This window comes from Triturus cristatus, chromosome 1_2 (genome assembly GCF_964204655.1).
Source record: "Triturus cristatus chromosome 1_2, aTriCri1.1, whole genome shotgun sequence".
Classification (NCBI taxonomy): Eukaryota; Metazoa; Chordata; class Amphibia; order Caudata; family Salamandridae; genus Triturus; species Triturus cristatus.
In genome coordinates this window covers 705,563,772-705,585,361 of record NC_140580.1, presented here as the reverse complement: position 1 = coordinate 705,585,361, position 21,590 = coordinate 705,563,772, and the positions used below count along the sequence as shown (strand labels likewise).

Genomic DNA, 21,590 nt, shown 5'->3' with positions numbered 1-21,590 from the left:
GCTGTTCTTTTCAAACTAAACCATTCACAATACAAAAGTTCAGCATTTCATGATACGTTGTAACAGGGCATTAAGTGGAATTAAAAATCTAGGGGGTCTCTCAAAGGGGCGTAGACAATGTAATTAAGGCCGTGGCTTAAAAATACACTAGCTAAAAATCGGTGCTTACCATAGTGTGCTGCCCGTCTGGATTTTGCTGCTTCTGTCATTGCATCCAGCTATATAATACAACAAGTAACGTTACACCCACAAGTCAGGGCTGTTGGCTTTGCCAATGCTTGTTAGTTGTGTAAGACTAAGCAACAACTATGGCTTTGTTGTATAGAATATTTTAAATTCTTCGATGCTGAAATGATGACAGTGAAAAAACTATAAAGAGTGTCTTTGAAGTTACCTCAAAGGCAGTGAAGGGTGGTCTTGCGTCAGGTTTCAGATGTTTTTTTTTACCTGAGGGAAAAAATGCAGAGCCCTATAGAGACCCGTCTCAGCACCTGCTTTTAACAGCTACCAGGGCTTAGCACCGGCAGGAACCGGCCCACTTAAAGCCCTGCGTTGTAAAGTATGTGAAATGTAATACTTGTTATATCTTATAAGCTTTCCTAAGGTTAGTGGTCGCATGACCTTTTAATGTTTCCAGGAACATAACATTGTTATTAATGTTTTACAAATCCACGTCAATCCATTTTAACATTGACTGGTGACAGTATGGCATAGTATGTCACTTTTCTTTTTTTGTAAAATAGTAGTAACCCTCTTTCCTCAGAAACCCTGTTAGTGCATCCTAGTTACATACAAGTACAGCGTCCTCATGGTATCCAACCTGCAGTCCTCTATGAATCCCACAAAGGGAATGTGCATGCTTTCAAGACTGATTTTGACACACTCGTTGAGTGATCAGTAAAAATGCGAGACCAAGGAAGCACTTGAAACATGGTGTATTACAAGGAATGCGGCATACATCAGCGTTACCTCATGTACGTGTTTACATGCAGTTGGAGAGCACGAGCTGAGAGGATGAACTGTGCATATATATGGCTCATTAGCATGTATTCTGACTGTGCAAGGTTTGCAGGCAGGCGGTGATTTTCTTCCTTTGTGTGCTATACATTGGAGCATTTATTGTAGCCCCTGGGAAGGCGGAAGAGAACAATTGCTTTTTTTGGAATATTCTTCTTATCTGGAATGAGTTCTGGCTTCTTTTATGAAAACGCGTATCCCTGCTGCTAGCTGGATTATTGTAATAACCATTTTCTTTTAGTTTGCTGTAAGCACTACTTCTCCTTCCCCAGTGATATAGCGTCTGTCGAGCTCAACTGTCTACAAAATGTGGAGTGAACTAAAGCGTGTCTGTTGAGCCCAGGACTCTAACAAGAATGAGAACATGGGCTATCCCAGTCATTTGACAAGCGTCTTTAAAAACCAAGAACTAGTGTCCACGTGCACCTGGCAAACATCTTTTTCATAAGGTGCCGCTGGGCATAATTTCAGCCCTGAATGTTAACATCTTTTCTAAAAATAAGATCGCCTGTTAAATTAATGGAATGCACACTCCCACCAACTTACCTCTCTAAATTGCATACTTTTCTCACTTAGTGTTGTACATTTCACATACAAAAAGAAACTAAACTTCTGAGGGCAATGTTTCCGTTTTAGAAAATGTTTGGCTTTCTCTCAGATGGTTCTTTGTCTCCAGGGTCTTATGTTCGTAGTGGATAGCAATGACCGAGAGCGAGTGCAAGAGTCATGTGAGGAGCTCCAGAAGATGGTAAGTACTTCATGCTGATTCTTTGGAAGGTACAGTTCTGCTTGGGTGTGAGAAAGTAATGCGCTCGTCCATTGATAACTGACATGCATGAGATGAGCAGACATCAATGTCTGTAAAATTCTCAGCGTCTGTGATTAACATTATCATCACTCAAAACTACCACAGCATCACTCAGCGTCACCACAGCATCACTCAGTGTCACCACAGCATCACGCAGCACCACCACAGCATCAGTCAGGCTCACCACAGCATCACTCAGGGCGACCACAGCATCACTCAGGGCGACCACAGCATCACTCAGGGCGACCACAGCATCACTCAGGGCGACCACAGCATCACTCAGGGCGACCACAGCATCACTCAGGGCGACCACAGCATCACTCAGGGCGACCACAGCATCACTCAGGGCGACCACAGCATCACTCAGCACAACCACAGCATCACTCAGCACAACCACAGCATCACTCAGCACAAACACAGCGCCATCACAGCATCACTCAGCGTCGCCACAGCATCACTCAGCACCACCACAGCATCACTCAGCGCCACCACAGCATCACTCAGCACCACATCAGTATCACTCAGTGCTTCTTACACTTTTTAATTACAACTTCTCAGCATGCTGCACAGCAGCCAAACTTCTCTACAGCACAGCTTAGAAACACTGGCAAACTCAATAGCTCTATCAAAACACTTATAAGGCCCCCCAATGCAAAGCCAACAAGTGTCACCTTTGGGACATTCTAAGTGTTTAGTTATCCAGCACAATATCCTTGATTAAAGAACATTAAGTGTTGCATGGCTAAACTTATAAGGTCCCAAAAGCGAGGCCTATTGGCTATGCCAATGCTTGTTTATTTTCTCTTAAGCACTCCAAGGATGTGCGTGTGTTTCCTTGCTTCTCCCCCCACACTTTTTTCGTCTCCTTTCCTTATGTTCTTTTTAATTTTGTTTCATTTCTTTTCTTTTCTTGTTCTTTCACGAGGGTCAGGCAGCTGCACAGTATGCCAGGCTGCATGCATCATGCTTTCTCCTCCTTTCCCCACTTCCACCCAGGCAGCCTTCTCTAGATTTCCCCCAGTGCCTGATGCTCCCGCTCTGCTCTAAGTGTCCTATATATTCTTTTTTTGCTTTTTTTAACGAGGGAATGACAGCTCCAAGGTATGGCCTGGCAGCTTGCATATTTTTTTCGCAATTGGCATACAATTTCAATTCATTATTTGAATATTCTAATTCACTGTTCCAACACAGTCACCGGTCCCGTTAATATGTAAAATTGAAATGCACACCATGCATGCACGTGTCACGACTCGTGCATCTACCTCGGCAGCCATTTTGGAATTTGTTTGCTTTTATAAAAAATAAATCCATTGCAAGAGTGCCAGCCATTGTCATCTACTTGGCAAAAAGCTTTGGCAAAGGCAACAGGTCGCTGTTGTGGAGTAGAGGTGTATTGGTTTTGTCTTTGCTAGTTTCTATTACTACTCTGTTTTCATGGGACAAGTACTTTGGGAAAAAGTGTAACATGATGTTGAAACCTTGAGAAAAAGACTTTTGAATCAACACTGAACATTGCATCCGCAATAGGACAAGCGTTGTTGGAAGGAAATATGCTTTTCCTCCATCCAATTACATCCAACCCTTTATACAATCCTTGAAAATCTATAAAAGCACGGAATCCAAGCTGTGTCAAAAGGACACACAATATGACACTTCATGAGAAACTACAGAAAGGAGTGAAGCTGCGTACACCTTTCTAAAATGATGATTTAGAAAGTAAAAGATGCCTGTCGCATTTCCTTTTTCTTTGCCTCATAGGAAGTGAAATCCAACAAACCCTGTTGCTAAGGAGAAGCAAGGCCTGAGGCGTAAGGGACACAAAATCAACAATGGTGTGCGCATCAGCCAATCAGGAAAGGCAAACACTTTTTTTCTGAATCAAACATTAGGAAAACATGTACGCATGTTTAAATACTTAGCTCCTGGCAAAGAGCCACACAAGCTTGTGAAAACATCTATAATCAGAGAATAATCAAGCTCTACTAAGAGGAAAGGACTATGCTCACGGAGGTGACCCTTTCAATAAACAGAAGGCTAGAGAAAAAAAAATGTCATAACATTCTTGTTCAATCTGTTTAAGTTACTGTACCCTCTACGTATTTTGTGTTCCTAAATAAATAAAGTTCAATATTATTGTAATTGCTTAAAAAACATAAATCCAAAAGCCCTGAAAATGAAAGGAAAAAAAGTGCTCATCGGATTTCCAAACCGTGATCTCACCTTTCTGGTTTCATACAGTGACAGCCCTATTGATATAACAGAAATGACAAGAATGCAGCATGCATAGTAGTAATAGCTGTCTGCCATCCACAGGCAAATGCTGAACACCTGGAAGATGTAGAAGGGGTTCAGAACCTAGAAGGAAGAAGAACAAACACAGAGTTAATGAGAAACCTCCTGGTCCGGCTCAGCCTTATGAAAACAACCATTTGAGGGAAACATAAACAACAAAAATACATTTAAGAAAACATAGTGATCAAGATAATTGTAATACTGATTTAGAGTCAACAACAGAACAAATGTCAACAGAGAAAAGCAAACAAAATGTGGTGGATGGAACGCTTGAGCTAATCTTCACCACTGATGATTGCCCTGCAGACATAGAAGAAGCTGTACTGGGTTCTTGATCTTTAGCATCTTTTATACAGTCATAGGCTTTATTTATTCTCCATCAAATCTGGAATCCTCCCACAAAGTTAAACAGCAGTGACAGGATTAACAATGTATAGAGTTGCCCATCCATCTCATTATATAACTCAAGCTCCGCCAATGAAGTTGAGGCTATGAGCTTAACTCACCACAGAGGCTTTAACATTGTCAGAGTCAAATTAAGGAGTGACATGAACAGGAATGACCTCAAACTGGGAGGAGGGTGGGCTTCCTGGGTTCTAAGAAACTAAAGTAGAATAGTTTCAGGTAAATAACGTTTCCTTCTCCAGCTTGCGACATTTTATAGATATTCAGGGCTTGAATTATGAAAAGGAAGCAGTAACCCAAAAACAACGCGGAACGGGAAAATGAGGTCTACACCCAGTAAGTACTGTGAGGTAAGGGAATGCATTGTGGGCCAAGTTGATATCCTGCCAATATCCTCTAAAGGGAAGTATACACAGACTGCAGCCATCCCTGTAATTTCTCTGGTGGATTGAGTTCCCACTTTTCTTTATGGAAGTCATGCAGCTTTTCATGACACATCATAAAGGCTGCCCCTATCCTGCAAGCCAACTCTTCTTTAGACAAGACCTAATATTTCGATATATTGAGCAAACACAAGGAACATTTGCTCTGATTTAGAAAATGTCCTAATCTTGTAAAAATTATTGTGTGGCTTATTTTTGGTCTTGGAGTGGAGAGCCCTCTCTGTCATTAAAAAAAAAAACTTGTGGATAGAGATTGGAAACAAGTCTGTACTTTCGGAATGCATTTCGGGATTGTTCATAAAACTACGACCTGCACCTCTCCAACCATTCTTGTGGAGGTTACTGCAAGTAACAGGACTACGTTACAAGACAGATATTAATTTTAATTCTGTGTGTAAATGTTTAAAAGTTATTTTCGGAGCCCCCAGCACTGAATTCAGTTCAGAACTAGAGCTGGTTTAGTCACACGCATATATGAGCAAATCAGCCCCCCTATAAATCCTTTGCAAAAAGGCTGCCTTAGTATTAGATTGTGTTTGGTACCTGTAGATAGCCACTAGTTGGGCCCAAATTGAGGAATGTTTAAGTACTCACTGGGCAGCATGCAGGAATTGAGGTGAGCTCACTAATAAAACCCAACTCAAGTTTTCAGGAGACAGGTGGCCAGCAGAAATTTGCAGTAAGAAACTGTGCTATATGGTCAGTGGTTGTCGGTCACTTTTGAAGGTTACTACGGTATCTACTGACAGGCTCTTGAGTTGCTTAAACCACTCTTTCCCAGCTGGAGCAACCAGAACGACCATGGTGGGTCCCTGTGTTATTTTCCTGAAAAAATGAGGAATCAGAAAAAAATGAGGAATCAGGGCACCTGACAGAATGCTGTAGGCACATATTCCTTATTAAGGATTCAAAAAGGCTCCCCCTTGACAGATGCCCACCACCTGCTGGTAAACAGTTGGGATTCAGAGAACAGAAGAGTGTGAATATGCTGAAGGTAGAATACCCCAATGATGGGACACTAGACCGGTTGTCTGTCATGCAGCTTCAACTCGTACCATTCAGTTTTCTCCCGAATGAGTTTGTCCACCATGGTGTTCTACAGACTTGGAACGTGCTCTGCTGAGGAAACTTCACCTTCGACTGCCCACTGGCAAAGTTGCTTGGGATCTTGTGAACGTAGACGAGATCTGGTGCCTTCTTGTTTCATTCTGCTAAACAAGTGATTCAAGTTTGTCTCTTGTGACCCTGATATTTGCCATTTTGATGTGTGGAATAACCACACTCCTATCCAACCATACCACCCAAAGTTCCAGTATGCTGATGTGAAGGATGTAATCTTATGCTTTTCTGAAGAGGAGCAATATACGCTTAGACCATGGTATCTGGTTTAAAGCACAATTGACTGCTCTTTGGTGCAAAAGTGGACTTTAGAAACGATGTTAGTTGATTTTCCACCAATGTAGCACTTGCTTCACTGGTTAAGTTACTTGAACTTTGCATTTCAAAATATATGTCGCCAATGAGAATGGTCTTACTCCTGTTAAATACTCATACAAAAATGACAATTACGGATCAATAGGATACAGGATGATGCACATCCCTGAAGGGCCTTTCATTGTCTTGGAAAACAAAGCCTTTCTAACTGTAACGTCAGAGTCGTGGAAACAAGTTTGTGACAGGTCACCATGTCATTGATGTTGGTGCAATTACTGCAAGATAAGAGCTAGTGCATTTTGCCATTTCCAGGGGTTATCTTTTACTTGCTCAGACAGCAGCAGGTTGGATAAGTATATTCATGTTTCTAGTATTCCAGTGTTTAGAAAAATACACTAAATATTCTTTGCATGTGGTACTAAGCAGTGCCGCACAAGCCACTGGGCTACTCTCCAGATTGGAGAGGGGTGAGCCTGGATGATGGAGGGCCACAGTGCGGATGAACCTCCAGTTGTCTGGCTTGAGCCAGGGCACCTGAACGTACAGTGGAGCACGGATTCCGTGCCTCACAACCAATGAATAATGTTGAGAGAACAGTGGTTAATTAGGGCCAATTGGTCTCAAGAACGTTTTTATTAGGAAAGAAAAACACAAAAAGTCCTGTTCATTTTCATTTGGGACCTAAATGTACATATTCAATCTAAGGCAACTATGAAGCAGGACAACCTATAATATTCTAATGCAATTAATTTATTCATTGCAAAATATCATATCATTTTTTTTATCTGTCTTTCTTTGTATGCATAAATATCAAGATCCAGTAGTCACAGAACAATGGGGGGAAAAAGTGCTGCTGGTGCACCCATAATTCATTTTTAAAAGCCGGGCAGTAGCTCCTGTTGTTCTGGTTGAGTCAGCACTGGGTGATGACTTAACCAGAACAACTGGTGCGAATGCCCAGCTTCAAAACAAATCATCAATCGTATGATCTCCACTGAAATAACCAGAGGAACTAATACAGTCATTAACAGACTGGGATCCATTCCGGCTTTTAAACTAAGTCATATGAGTAAAGCCCCTCACGCTATTCAAAAACCCTCCGGAGGGGTACCATGAAATTGAGCTAACTAAACCGAGCCCCACTCGACTAGAACTTTGCTTTACAGCTCCACCGGCGATCCTCCAATAGTAGGTGCTCACACACTTGTCCGGATGATGATCTCAACTGAACGAGACTGAAACGCTGTCAACCTTAGAACTACCCAACTCCTTATTTTATTATAGAAAATTATCCAAAAGAGTTTAGCGTCTTGTTTGAATGTTTTTCAATCACTAGAGCACTTTTTCTTCGCTTTTCTGTGAGCACTGGATCGTGATAATTATACATACAAAAAAGGACAGACAAAAAAATGAGATGATATTTTGCAGTGAATAAATTAATTGCCTTATATTATTGGTTGTCCTGCTTCATACTTGCCTTTGATTGACTATGTACATTCGGGTCCCAAATGAAAATGTATAGGCCTTATTGTGCTTCTTTTTCCTAAAAGAAGCGTCCCAAGACCAATTGGCCCTAATGAACCACTGTTCTCTCAACATTAACTATTACCCTAGGTTCTTGAAAACTGTGAGGTTCCATTGTTTTGAAAATACATCGCAACCAATGAAGGCTGGATTCCAAGCCCATTTTGCTGTATTTAGCACCACAGGTAAACTTTCACTGCATGGTCCTGGCCAGAGGTGGCTCGTCTTAGGTTCTAGCTCCCAACATGGCTAGCTCAGGCGGCCTGCCACTCAAACGATATGTGGCAGGAGCTTCAGCAATTTGCTGAAACGTGGCCTTCACTCATATGTGTGCTACACTGCCCACTGGGCACTGTAGCACCAATCAAAGTACAGATTCAGTTTCCCAACAGAGAAAAGAGATAAGGGGGGCAGAGAGCCAGAAAGAAAGGTAGAGAGAGTAAGAGACCATCACAGAGCAGTGGAGAAAGCAAGACTGAGAAAGCGTGCACTTGTGCAAGCTGTGCAGCTACTACATATACTGTCAAATGACTCTCTGCCGTACATGATCGATCCAGCCAGTCTTCTCTTTACAGCAAATCACACTTACCATTCGAAGAGTTTTCCTTTGTTTGTTATATGCATGGGCTTGTGAGACACAACCAAAGTGTCAGGAAGCCGACATACATGGCATTGGGCCACTTGGCAACAATGTCTCCAAGGTCCTAAGTGGAAGCAAAAACCTCTGGGATAGATGAGTGTCTCGGCCAAATCGCTACCACATATTTGTTTCTCGTGTCATCCTGAGACGAGCAGATCATGCAGTGAGACTGTGAGACCGTGAGGGATGCTTACACTCAAAGAAGGAATGATGCACGAAAAGGTGGAGTGTTGCACTCAAAGCTTAACAGAGAAGAATGCCGAAATTAGCAGAAACGCAGGCTACTACAAACTGGGACTACACACAGAAAAACAAGCAGGAGGGTCCTAGGGAATTTCTTTTAGACCTGCACAGGATTACATCCCCAATATTATGCATCAAACTACTACAAACTGGCAGCATCCGCAGGCAGTAGTGCAAGTGTGGCTGGCTATGTAATATTGACAGTAGCAGATGGAGATCCTGGAAGGAATCGCACTGCTATTCTGTCAGTGAAGGTCTGACAGGTTCAGCAGTGCTCCAGTGCTAATTATGGGCCAAAGAGCATACGCAGGCTGTGCCAACATGGGGAAACAGTGTTTACAATGCTGCTCTTACCATGCAGGTAGGTAACAACGCGGTCGTTACAGCGACCGCGTTGTTACCACGGGTGGCTTTATATCACAAGTCGTTTCTACAACTTGCGCCAGGTGGCGTTCAACACAACACATTCCCTGCTATTGCGCTAACTGGAGTAGGAATAGTAATTTATATTATACCTAAGTCCAGCGCGCCATCTAGCGCAAGTCGTAGAAACGACTTGCGATGTAAAGCCACGCGTGGTAACAACTCGGTCATTGTAACGACCGTGTTGTAACTAGGCCTGGGCAAAAATTTCGTTCCGTTCGCGGAAATTGCGATAATTTGGCATTTTTGCGTTCCGCGGAGAGCGCGAAAATGTCAAAAATTCCGGTTTCCGCAGCTTGGCGATAATTTGTTTCTTGCTCGCGCTGTAAAATAATACATTCTCGCGCGCGATCGCCTTACCTGAATCCCTGCGTTCGCCGACAAGTTTTCTTGATCCGGTCGCGTTCTCCATGAGATGTTGTATTGTTTTTAGCCATTTGCGCTGTCTCGCGACAGTTCGCGCCCGCAGTGACGTCATGCGTCGCGCGATCACGTCTTTCTTCTCGCGATCATGCACCGCGAGAACAACTCAAAACAAGATGGCCGCGCCCGCAAGCAACCACATGGGTAAGTTGGCGACCCGCAACCATGCAGAAAATCTCGCGAACATGCCGGAAAAAAACTTCCGCATCTTCGCGATATTTCTGCTTGTTTGCGATAATTTTAAACATTCTCGCGATAATTTGCGAAGGTTAATTCCGCAAATTCCGCCCACCCCTAGTTGTAACCTACCGCGTGGTAATAGCACACGTAGAAATGTCATACATTCGACAGTCTTCCCAAGAAATGCTCTGAAAATGATGCCCAGTGCTCATAATGAGAAACTGATACCCCAGCAGGAGTTGCTGTACGGAGGGGAAACAGCGTTTGCAACGCTGCTGTTACCACACAGGTAGGTAACAACGCGGTCGTAACAACGACCGTGTTGTTACAACGCGTGGCTTTACATCGCAAGTCATTTCTACGACTTGCGCTAGGTGGCGTGCAACACCAGGGAATGTGTTGGATTTTAAATCCAACACATTCCCTGCTGTTGCGCTAACTGGAGTAGGAATAGTAATGTATACTATTCCTAAGTCAAGGGCGCCATCTAGCGCAAGTCGTAGAAACGACCACGTTGTAACCTAACGCGTGGTAACAGCACCCGTAGAAAAGTTATACATTCGTACGGAGTGCTTCAGGATTTGTGGTCATGGGATGATAACAGTCTACTGAAGGTGACACTGCAGTGTAGTACCAGTGTGTGAACTGTGGGGATTTAAGTTACTCATCAAAAGACTCTACTGGGAATTGTCAGGTCTGCTATCTAAGAAGATCTTAATGTCTCAGTGAGGATGCTGCAGGGAATGGGGCAGTGTTCTCTAGGTGTCTACGAGCCTATGCAGAAAGAACAGCATGGAGTTGTGTAGGCCTGACTGTTGGCCGGAAGGTGCTGACTAACACTGCAGTAGGTAATAATGGGTTAGCTTTGAAAATTGAAAGGATCAGCATGAGAATATTCTGGAAACTGCAGCATTATGTGATTCAGGGAATGGTGCAGGAGTGCTGAAGTTTAGGGGCCTGTTAAAGGCAGTGGAGCATATATGGGGAACTGGAGGTGCATAGTCAATAGCCCCAAGGTGCTGCACTAAGGAGTATGTGGCATGCTTGTGGTGGGCAGACTGAAATGACAATAGTATTTTAATGTCACCTACACCGGACCTCATCCAGGCAGTGGGCTGCTAGCACTAAAACAGTGGGTGGGGTTGGCACGGTTAGTGGGAAGCACCTGTGTGGAAGTGGGCAGCACTCCTTTGAGAAATGTTCTGGCCATAGCACTTATTTGTCTTACAATTAAAAACCGTTGATGGGACAAGAGATGATGCGATTGTGTTGACTATGAGCACCAAGGTTTAGGGTGAGCTCTTTGCAATTGTGTTTCATGTTGCAGTGGAAATGGAGAATAACAATATTGATTCATGTGATGTAGATCATTGATAAAGTCAATTGGAACCTGTAACGTTGACATGCTCTGGCACAATGGCTCCAGGTAGTTCTGATCATAATGAGGGTCAACATGAGGATGGCCGTACTTCCATTGAGGATGCTCCCTGACCAAAAAGGGTGACACGTGTGGTAATCCTTTAGGAATTCCTGATTAAATGGTTCAGCCATGCACCAACAAAGTAATCACCCTCATGTTTCACATCTGGCATTTCACTCCAAGTTTCACCGGGCTCATAACACCAGCAAAAAGTACCCTCATCTTGAGAGCCATACTCTGTCTGCAGAATGTTGACATCAGGAATTTTTTTATGGCAAGAAGGTCGGAGCAATACCCTGATCTGAGATTAAAGTAATTGCAGCCTTCTTTTTCATAGAAACCTTTGCTGTTAATTTCATGCAATCAGTTTCTTAAATATATGACTTTGCGGGTAGTGGGAACGTAGCTTATTGTGCGGTCATCGACAGTGAGTCCTCAGCAAATTCATCGACAAACCTGCTGTCAAAAGAATCATCGACGACAATGTAATCATCATCAAAGAGGGGAAGGTTGATGAAATCATGGTTGGCATAGTCAGTGGTGTTGTCCTTGATGGTTGGGGGTGCCAAAGAGCCTCATTTTGGCCTGCTTACCTTCCTCCAAATAAAGTTTCGGATGTTTTTAAGACTAGGTAGAGTAAGGGGGTTCATCATTGATAAAGGAGGCTCATCAACCTTGGTTTTATTTTGGGGCAATCTTGAAGCAAACAAGCAATCTTCTTTGCCATTTAAGATCTTTACTGAGAATTGTCTGCAAATCTTGCAGTGTTTAGCATTTTGTTAAGGATACAGGCAGTAGATGCATTCCTTGTGGGGACCTTTCCTATACAATGTATTTTTTCCATAGGGGCTACAGGCTCTAAAGAGCGATTTTTTGGAAATTCCGCCAGGAAGCAGAAATGTCAATAATTCTTGCCAGACCAAAACTAAAGCGAACAAACTCATAAGACAAAGTGCTAGAAGAGACAGAAAACCAGGGAGAATTAACAACTTACATTTCTAGAAGAGCAAAGAATGGGTCTGAATGTACTCCCTTTCACATAACATGCAGTAGAAAAACTGGAGTATAGTGACCTCTGGGATGAGTGGTGTTCAGAGTACTGTGGTTTTACTGGCAGTGGTTTTGGTCTTTCTCTAAGGTGGTGACAGAGATTATGGCCTCTGCAGGTCTTAAGTATAGACCACTGCTGTGTGAAGGTTACTGTTGGACTTCCAGCTCGAGGATGGGCAATGATTCAAGCATGTGAATCTATGAAAAATCCAATGCTAAGGAAATTTAATAAGTTATAATTGAAAATCCTCAACGCAATGTACCAAGTAAATAGAAATGCACATGTTAAAACTTGTGATAAAGGTATTCATAGTTTATTACTCAATATCATACTAACTTGAAGTAAAAACTCTCGACATTGAACATAGATTCCCTAAGTGACATGTTTAAATGTTCCGCTCAGCTGCATCTTTCAGAAACACAGGGCTATCAAAAAATCACTAAATCGCCCAAAAGACCAAGCCTCCTCATTTTCTTTTACGCCTTTGTATTCAAAACTTTGCTAGGCCGGTGTTTGTTTCCCACACATGCCGGTTAAATGCATAGTAACTGTACCAAAACATGCTGTACCATCAATTTAAAAAAAAAAGAGCCACACACTACAGCATCAGTGAAATACAAGACAAAATGTATTCTCCAGTTCATTAAAAATTGAGTCTGTGACATAGGATCGGCTTGCCCATGCCTTACTATAACAGAATGCCATGGGGCAAAAAAAGAGTGACCTTCTAAGAAGTCCAGTAAACCTTCTGAGGACCAATCAACTAAGATCGCCAAGCAAAAGCAGCAGGTGCAGTCCAAGTAAGAACCATAAACCGAAAGCTACAAATCACATTTTTATGCCCTACTAGCACCTTATATATTTGAAACTCCTACATATTTACCATTTTGTCACAAATGAAAGCTACAAAATTATAAACCTGGCACCGACTACTGAGATCCAAATGCACATGTTTTACCTCTTCCACCAACAGTCGGAGGTAGGATTTCACCGGCACATCGATCAGGTTCTGGCCATAAATCTTCTTTCTGCAGAAAAATAAATCATAAGTATTGATAAGGCTGCACTGCAATGGACACGTTTCCCTGGCTGGGAGGAAGGGACCGGGCCCAGCACTCTCACACTCTGAAAACCGCCGAAGCAAAAAGTTAGCTGATTGCCAAACGAAGGAGCTGCGCTGTTGCATTTTAGTTGCAGTATCGAAAAACAATGCATCTCCTCTCTGCAGATGCAGCAACGCAGCAGCTAAAGAGGTGAAAACAGTATATACAGACATGGAACGGTGTGGCAGATACAACATATTATTGTATGAGATGTAGGATTCCTTTGTATACTTTTTTCACATCCCTGGACTGAGCAGCAGCGATAGAGTGAATGCAGAAGCACGGTTTTCCTAAATGGTAAGTTTCAGCAATTCACATGTTTTTGCCCTTCCAAGCTTCTTCTAGTTGGAACCCAAGAAGAGTGTTTGACAACGTTTTGAAGGGACATGTTGCATCATGTCCTGCCCATCACACTTCCAGGAGGCTGCCCCAGGGACACCACTCCCAGGCGCACCTGGGCATCTGCAGCTGCCTCCCCTCAGCCCTCAGACCATGCAAGGACACCACTCCCAGGCGCACCTGGGCATCTGCAGCTACCTCTCCTCAGACCGTGCAGGGACACCACTCCCAGGCGCACCTGAAGCTGCCTCCCCTCAGACCGTGCAGGGACACCACTCCCAGGCGCACCTGGGCATCTGAAGCTGCCTCCCCTCAGACCGTGCAGGGACACCACTCCCAGGCGCACCTGGGCATCTGAAGCTGCCTCCCCTCAGACCGTGCAGGGACACCACTCCCAGGCGCACCTGGGCATCTGAAGCTGCCTCCCCTCAGACCGTGCAGGGACACCACTCCCAGGCGCACCTGGGCATCTGCAGCTGCCTCCCCTCAGACCGTGCAGGGACACCACTCCCAGGCGCACCTGGGCATCTGCAGCTGCCTCCCCTCAGACCGTGCAGGGACACCACTCCCAGGCGCACCTGGGCATCTGCAGCTGCCTCTCCTCAGACCGTGCAGGGACACCACTCCCAGGCGCACCTGAAGCTGCCTCCCCTTAGACCGTGCAGGGACACCACTCCCAGGCGCACCTGGGCATCTGAAGCTGCCTCCCCTCAGACCGTGAAGGGACACCACTCCCAGGCGCACCTGAAGCTGCCTCCCCTCAGACCGTGCAGGGACACCACTCCCAGGCACACCTGGGCATCCGAAGCTGCCTCCCCTCAGACCGTGCAGGGACACCACTCCCAGGCACACCTGGGCATCCGAAGCTGCCTCCCCTCAGACCGTTCAGGGACACCACTCCCAGGTGCACCTGGGCATCTGAAGCTGCCTCCCCTCAGACCGTGCACTCTCATCCTCCTCTGCATACCTAGATCCACCTGGGCCAACTGTTTGGGAATTTGGCTTCACCCACATAATCCCAGGAACAGCATCACCGGCAGCGTCAGCGGAACGATCCCTGTATGTTCAAAACAAGCATCTGCCATTGCTGCCCTTGTGTTTTATCTTGTGTGTCACCTTTTAATAACTTTTCAAGCTACAAACGCTAAAACGGTTGGAATAGCCCGTTCTAGTTTAACCTGTTGTTCTGATGAGCAGTAATGACAGTCATACTGTGGCTTAACTCCCTGGTCATCCAAATGAGTTTGGACGAAAAGGGACATGTACAAGTAAGGCGAAGAAGAAAAAAATTGGCTTGCCGTAGTAAGCACCTAAAACGTCCTTAATAATCCTACTATTAATTACTATTATTAGTTTTCTCATTGGCTTTGTTACTTTAACAATATATGGGAGCATGCAATCCTGGTATAAAGTCCCTTAGGTGACTTGTGAGTCGTCTGTAATATATGGTATAATTACCCCATGCTGTACACTATCAGGCTAGTGCAAGTCATCAAAGTATTACATGACCATACAGAGGAATGAGGCAGAAGGGAGAGCTCCTTCATAAGGTTATGGAACTCCGAGGAGGCTTGCTATATCCTTATTATATAAGGCAGAGGGTAACATATTCCTTATAATAAATGGTCACACCATCAACTTTCCCACAAACCACTTAAATCCTTGGCACGTAGCACTTTCATATGAAAGAGAGCCACGTCTGAAAACATGAAGAATAAAAATAGAATCTCTAGAGCAAAAAATGAAACATCAAAAATGCTGTTCGATATTTGTGATGAAAAGATATTAGAATCAGTTTAATAAAAGTCAGTAGCTCAGAAAAACAAGTTACTTACCTTTGGTAACACCTTATCTGGTAGAGACAATCTAGCTGCAGATTCCTTACCTTAGAATATTCCCAAGCATCAGACTGGATCCCAAAACTTTTAAGAAGTACCTATGTGTGCCAGTAAGTACCATCGATCGGCTTGGCAGCTCATGTCCACGCCAGATGTGACGTGTGCAGTGCACATATAGCGATCGGACATCAGTTTCATTAAGTGACATTTCGGAGCCAGAAGCAGAGCCCTGTAAAAAAGCCAATGGAACAGTGTGCTAACACTAAGGACCTACAGGGATCTTTTAGATAGAAGAAAGTGTTTGCAGAAGCGGGGAGGATGTGAGAGTCCGTAAGGAATATGCGGTTGGATAGAGGTATCTATCAGATAAGGTGTTACCAAAGGTAAGTAACTTGTTCATTTGCTAGAGACTTCTAGATGCACATCGTTCTCTTAGAATAAATACCTAACACCTCCCCAGAGGAGGATCTGCAAACAGGTTTAGATCAGGAAGTCCTGAAGAAACGAACGGAAAAAGTACCTGTCCACAGGATCTAACTGTAAAGGCAGGAGTATGCCGTAAAGGTGTGCAGAGAAGCCCATGTAGAAGCCTGACAGATGTCCAAGATGAGGACTCTGTGTGCTAATGCAGTTGTGACTGTCTTTGCTCTGCTGGAATGAGCCAGTAAGCCCTGAAGGGTTGCTTTATGGCCAGTGCTAAGCATATTTGAATGCAGAGCCGTACAACCCTACAAAGAGTCGATTGTCCACCAGATGTTCCTTTGTGAGATCAATGTAGAATAACAATACTCTTTTTAGGTCTGGGCAGTGGAGTCTCCCCTCCTCTTTGGAAGGGTGGGGCGCAGTGAAGAAAGTCAGAAATGTGATATTTTGACCGATGTGGAAAGTCGCTACCACCGTAGGCAGGAAGGTGACATGGGTGTGGAGAACCAGTTTGTTGGGAAAGAATTTGGTATACTGAGGGTGCACAGAGAGCACCTGCAGCTCACTAACCCTCCTGGCCAATGTGATGGCTACTAGGAAGGAAGTTTTGATTGTCAAGAGGCGTAGAGGTCAACTATGCATGGGCTCGAACAGAGAGCACAATAAAAACATTAAAAACAAATTGAGGTCCCATTGGGTCATAATGAAGGGTTTGGGAGGAAACGTGCTTAAGTCCGTTTAGGAAACAAGTCACCTGCGGCGGCTCCTCCCCTATGGTGGAGGAGCGACGCCCTCCCAAAAACGGCTAGAAAGGAAAAATTAAACGATGATAAAAACTCATTTTATTTTTCCTTTCCTGACGATGCCTTGGGAGTGGGGCCTGGGGGTGACAGGCACTGAGGGGAGTGGTAGGGGCACTCCTTTCACTGTGCATGACGGTTTGGCGGTCTGTCTCAGGCTGGCCAAACCGTCATGCGCAGTGAAAGCACTCTCCAACCCAGCCACGCAGCTGGGTTGGAAAGAGCAGGCACAGACTCCCAGTGTGAGCGCAAAGTGAGGGCCCTCAGGCCAATACCGAATCTGCTCTCATGCGTGAGAGAAGCTTCAGGATTGGCCGCAGGGCATCTTGGGAGCCTATGCCACCTGGAGAAGTGTAGCAGAAGAGTGCGATGCGACCAGCTGCAGGTACATTTTTTCTTCTTCCCACCTGCGGTTTCTAAAAACTGTGCGCGGACATTCTGTGTGTATGTCAAGTGCTTGTATGTGCATGAGTGTGCAGCACACGTTTGGTAGTAGGACTCTAGGTGTGGTATGAGTGAGTACTAGGATCAGTGGGATTCATTTTGCATGATCCCTGATTTAGCTTGGCACATGGAGGGGGATACAATTTTCCCAGACAGTGGAGATGTACTGACTGCATTCCTCTGACTAGAGGGCAAAGATCTAGATACTAAAGTGAGACAGGATAAAGAGGACGTTGCCTATAGCAAATCCACAAAAATACTGTTAGCAATGGACTGCCAATTATTTCTTCCTCTTCTCTACCATTTAGAATATGGTGGTGGGGAGGGCTAGGACCACAGCTTCTGTTGTTCAATGTGAAGAGGTTTCAATGGAAGGCCTACTCCTTTTTGTCTGTCGAAGATTACTACTTCGGGAACTCTGATGACAGCAAGGTGGCCCATTAGTTGTTTATAGAGGCCAGCTGGCACTGGGATGTTAGAAGACCCTAAAGGTCATTAAACAGATTTGAAGACTGACAAAAAATAGGAGCTGAAATTGAGTAATCTGCAAAGAAGATACTGGTGCCAAGGTAGACCTGTGTCATTTCTTTCCTTAATAGTGCAATAGGGGTGTTCCTCCACAATTTATACCAAATGATGGCAAGCTAAATAAATGTAACGTATCTATCTTAGACAAAGTTGTTGGGAATGAGCGGTAGAATTGATCAGCTTCGAACAGTGGTATGATCCAAACCACTGGAGTTGTGAGATATTGCATCACCAGTGTATTCTGCATTATTAAGGATTTCCTTTAGTTGCCACATAATCCACGAATTTCTACGCAAGTAACAGATTTGAACAAAAAAACCTTGTTTCTTTCTTAAACGGATCAAAACCTATGAAAAAAGAGCTACACATGGGGCCGCACAGAGACAGACCTTTTGCAAAGGTTAACTGATCACCTTTAGTTGCTGACTGTTGTAGTCCAGTGTTAAACCACTACTAATGAGGTGAATGTTTACCCAGGTCATATTAATGTGTGTGAAGATGACAAAATAGTGACATAACAGTACCACATCATGTGCAGCACTGTGTTGCATAATTTGGCTTCCTGAACATAATTTAGCTAACCGCGCCACATCATTTGGTTGTCCATTTCCTCATAATTCCAGTATGGCTTCAGGCATATTGAACCAAGCATGTGAAAGAGTTCTCTGAAGATTAAGGGGCAAAGATTCTTGCAGTTCACGAGGTAATCAGTGGTTACTGAGAAGTATCTATAGAAGGTAATTTCCGAATGGTGCCCCAGGGCGATCAGTACTGTGCGCTCCCATTAGGCACATACAACCACTAGTGGTTGCTAAGTCAAGCAGTCAAGGTATACTCTGTTTAGTGGTAGGGGTTGGAAAATAAAACACGGCATGACAGACAACTCACAAACTCAGGGTTCAGTTGTAACAATTACTTCGAAGAAGAATGGGACTGTATTTGCAAGCTGTTGAAGTATGGCGGCTACATACCACAGATAATCAGTGGTTGTTAAAGTACTTGCAGTTTAGGTTGGACTTCAATGATGAGCCCTGGGGTAAATGTAATCCTATGGGAAAGCTTGAAGGCGTTCCCTTAACCCATCACCATTGTCAGATCTTATAACAGCTTGTTTAATTATAATCAGTTAATAGGGCATGTGAGATAGAAATCAATAAATGATTTATTCAATGGAATTGGGTCAGTCTGGGCCCTTTCCTATTTGTCTGCGGCTGTTTGCAAGGCTGTGCAACTCAGTGGGTTGGAGACCCTGCAGTTGAGTTTGGAGTAAAATCACAAAAAACTATAAACCAAGAAACCTGCGACTTAACAGATTTCTAGATTCCAAACGGGCATTATAGAAGATAGAAAAGAGTAACATGTTTCAGTGTTTCGTATCCTAACTTACAACTGTGAACTTGAAATAAAAACAGGTCATATTCGAACACAAGTTGCTTCTTGTGGTTTGCAAGTCACTTTAGATGCACACTGAAGGATAAGTCAACAGATCGCTCACAACTAGATGTAATAATCAATGAAAATGTCTCGGTGAGCTAGCAATTCTGAGGGTCTGTATTCTTTAAAGTAACGTCGGCACAGGGGTGCCACTGCCATTCCCATATAAAGACTCAGACATTACCCTGGTGGTCATCGGTGTTTGTCTGCTGCCCACACATCTAAAGACGTCACTGCAGGATCATAAGCGCTACAAAGCCAAGGGGGGTTTTATACCTTAAAGAATTTCCAAGATTGTGTTACTGCACAGGTTTTGCAATCTAGCCCCTGACTCAGACTCAATATACCTCAATATACAGACATAGTACTGCATCCTTCTGCTGTGCAATCCACCAACCCCCAACCATCTAATGCCACTGACACAGGCTTAATCTCAGTTAAGGGTGTTGAAGCTTTAAAGTACTTACTTGGCACTGCGCTCTTGCTGGTCGAGCCCGGCCCGGCACTGATGGAGATCAGCGCAAGTCCATTCTTCGTCCAACACACTGTGAAGAGACAGAGCAGAGTAACAGAGTCCATTTCATTCAAAGCCCTGATGCGTATGGGATGCTCATGCCTCCTTGTGTTATTCGTGTATGCTAATTCACAAGATTCACTGTTATTCTATGAGACTGTTGCAGCAAGCAGCTGTGCTAGAACTTCTATTACAGCTAGCACTGAATCACAAAGAATGCTTTAATTAGGTCATACAAATCAATATATTATGATAATATTGAGGTACAGGACTAACTTTGTTGTGAGTTAACGTGTATTTGGCATATTAATTTTAATTCCTTGCACCCTGGGTAGAATTCTTGCTGCACATCAGTCATGACAATGTTGTATTTCATTTGCAATATACAATTCAGTTTGTATCTGTGCCCACCTTACTGTGTTCACTTCCATTCGAATTATGGGTATGTGCTAGAGAATTTATGCTGAATCTTTGCAATCGGAAAAAACAAAGAGAGCGAGGAATGGAGGGGTACGTTCTTATCCCCAGATAAATAATCAGACAACAAAAGGGACGGATCCAACAGGGGAATCCAAAACACTGCAACACAGTGCCGAGAGAAGTGGGAAAGAAAAACCATTAGGTTTTAAAAAGAACCCCCACCCACCAACTTAGTTGGTGGCATGCTTCTTCATTGGGTTCCCACCTGGGCTGCCGGTTTCATTTGGCAGCCCAAGTGGGAACCCAAAGATGAAGCATGTCACCAACTAGGTTGGATGGTGGGGTTCTTTTTAAAACCTAATGGTTTTTCTTTCCCACTTCTCTCGGCACTGTGTTGCAGTGTTTTGGACTCATCTTTCTAATCGCCATAGTAACGTAAGCCATGAAAGATGAAGTGAAGCATTAACTTACATTATTGTGAATTAATTAGTTCAATTACATTTCTAACCCATTCCACAAATATAATCAGATTTAGAAAACTTGGTCCCACAACAGCTTACAATCCAGCAGACTAAGATTCGGCTAAAAATGCAGGCAGCCTAGACCAAGCTTACGTATGATCACCAATTGCCAAGGTTTACTTGAACCTGCTCACTATCCCCCCCATCCAAGCGGACAAAACACAGTGGTCTTAGATTCTCACTCCTGGCCCCTCAATTCTGGAACTCCCTTCCCACAGAGTTCAGATCAGTAACCTCATACACCCGATTTAGAACACTCCTTAAAACCCTTCTGTTTTCTCAGGCATACGAGTAAGCGTCTGTCACTACACTACTGCCGCATCCCGTTCTTAGCGCCATGAAACTGCTTGGTATAAGCGCGCTCTACAAAGAACTAACATAACATCAATCAAAGAAACAAAGAGTTGCTCACAAGGAGCTGTTTATACACATAAGTATATTCAGTTTTAGAATGAATCCTTCAAAGAAAGGCGGAATAATACCACACGCAAATAGTGCAATGAATGTAGACTTGATCACACATCAATTAGAAAGTGAACAACACAGACATACATATAAAAACGTAAGGTAGATTGAAGTTTATATATGTGGTAATTCACTCTTGCATTATGTAGCGACCAGCATCTTGTGCTTAGATTCTGGTGTGGCTGCTGCGGCCAATATTTTGTACTGATTGATTCGGCCATATCGATGCTTGTGGATATGTACATTACGCACTTTTGAGTCTTGGATATATTTGGTCACCATTGACTCGTTTAAACTGGTGTTGCCCATTTTGCCTATAAGCATTTAGTCCTGAGGATGGTCTCGCTTATTCATTTGCTTCAAGACGCAAAAAATTACGTGGCAAATTACCAACAACGCAAGTAAACTGATGGGTAACTGTTATAGACACTACATCACACAAGAGTGGATTAGCACAT

The 21,590-nt window shown here is 43.8% G+C and overlaps 1 protein-coding gene across 6 annotated transcripts in view; it reads right to left on the bottom strand.

The window, feature by feature from the left end:
• Positions 1 to 21,590, bottom strand: part of ATP13A2 (ATPase cation transporting 13A2) — a 650,312-nt gene that overhangs the window by 179,735 nt on the left and 448,987 nt on the right. For all 6 annotated transcript variants that reach the window (XM_085608574.1, XM_085608571.1, XM_085608572.1 and 3 more), the window contains 3 exons: positions 19,680 to 19,757; positions 13,262 to 13,331; positions 4,046 to 4,180 (listed from right to left, as the gene is read on the bottom strand). In XM_085608574.1, coding sequence (XP_085464700.1) covers positions 4,046 to 4,180; positions 13,262 to 13,331; positions 19,680 to 19,757 — 283 coding nt within the window. The remainder of the gene's footprint in view (positions 1 to 4,045; positions 4,181 to 13,261; positions 13,332 to 19,679; positions 19,758 to 21,590) is intronic.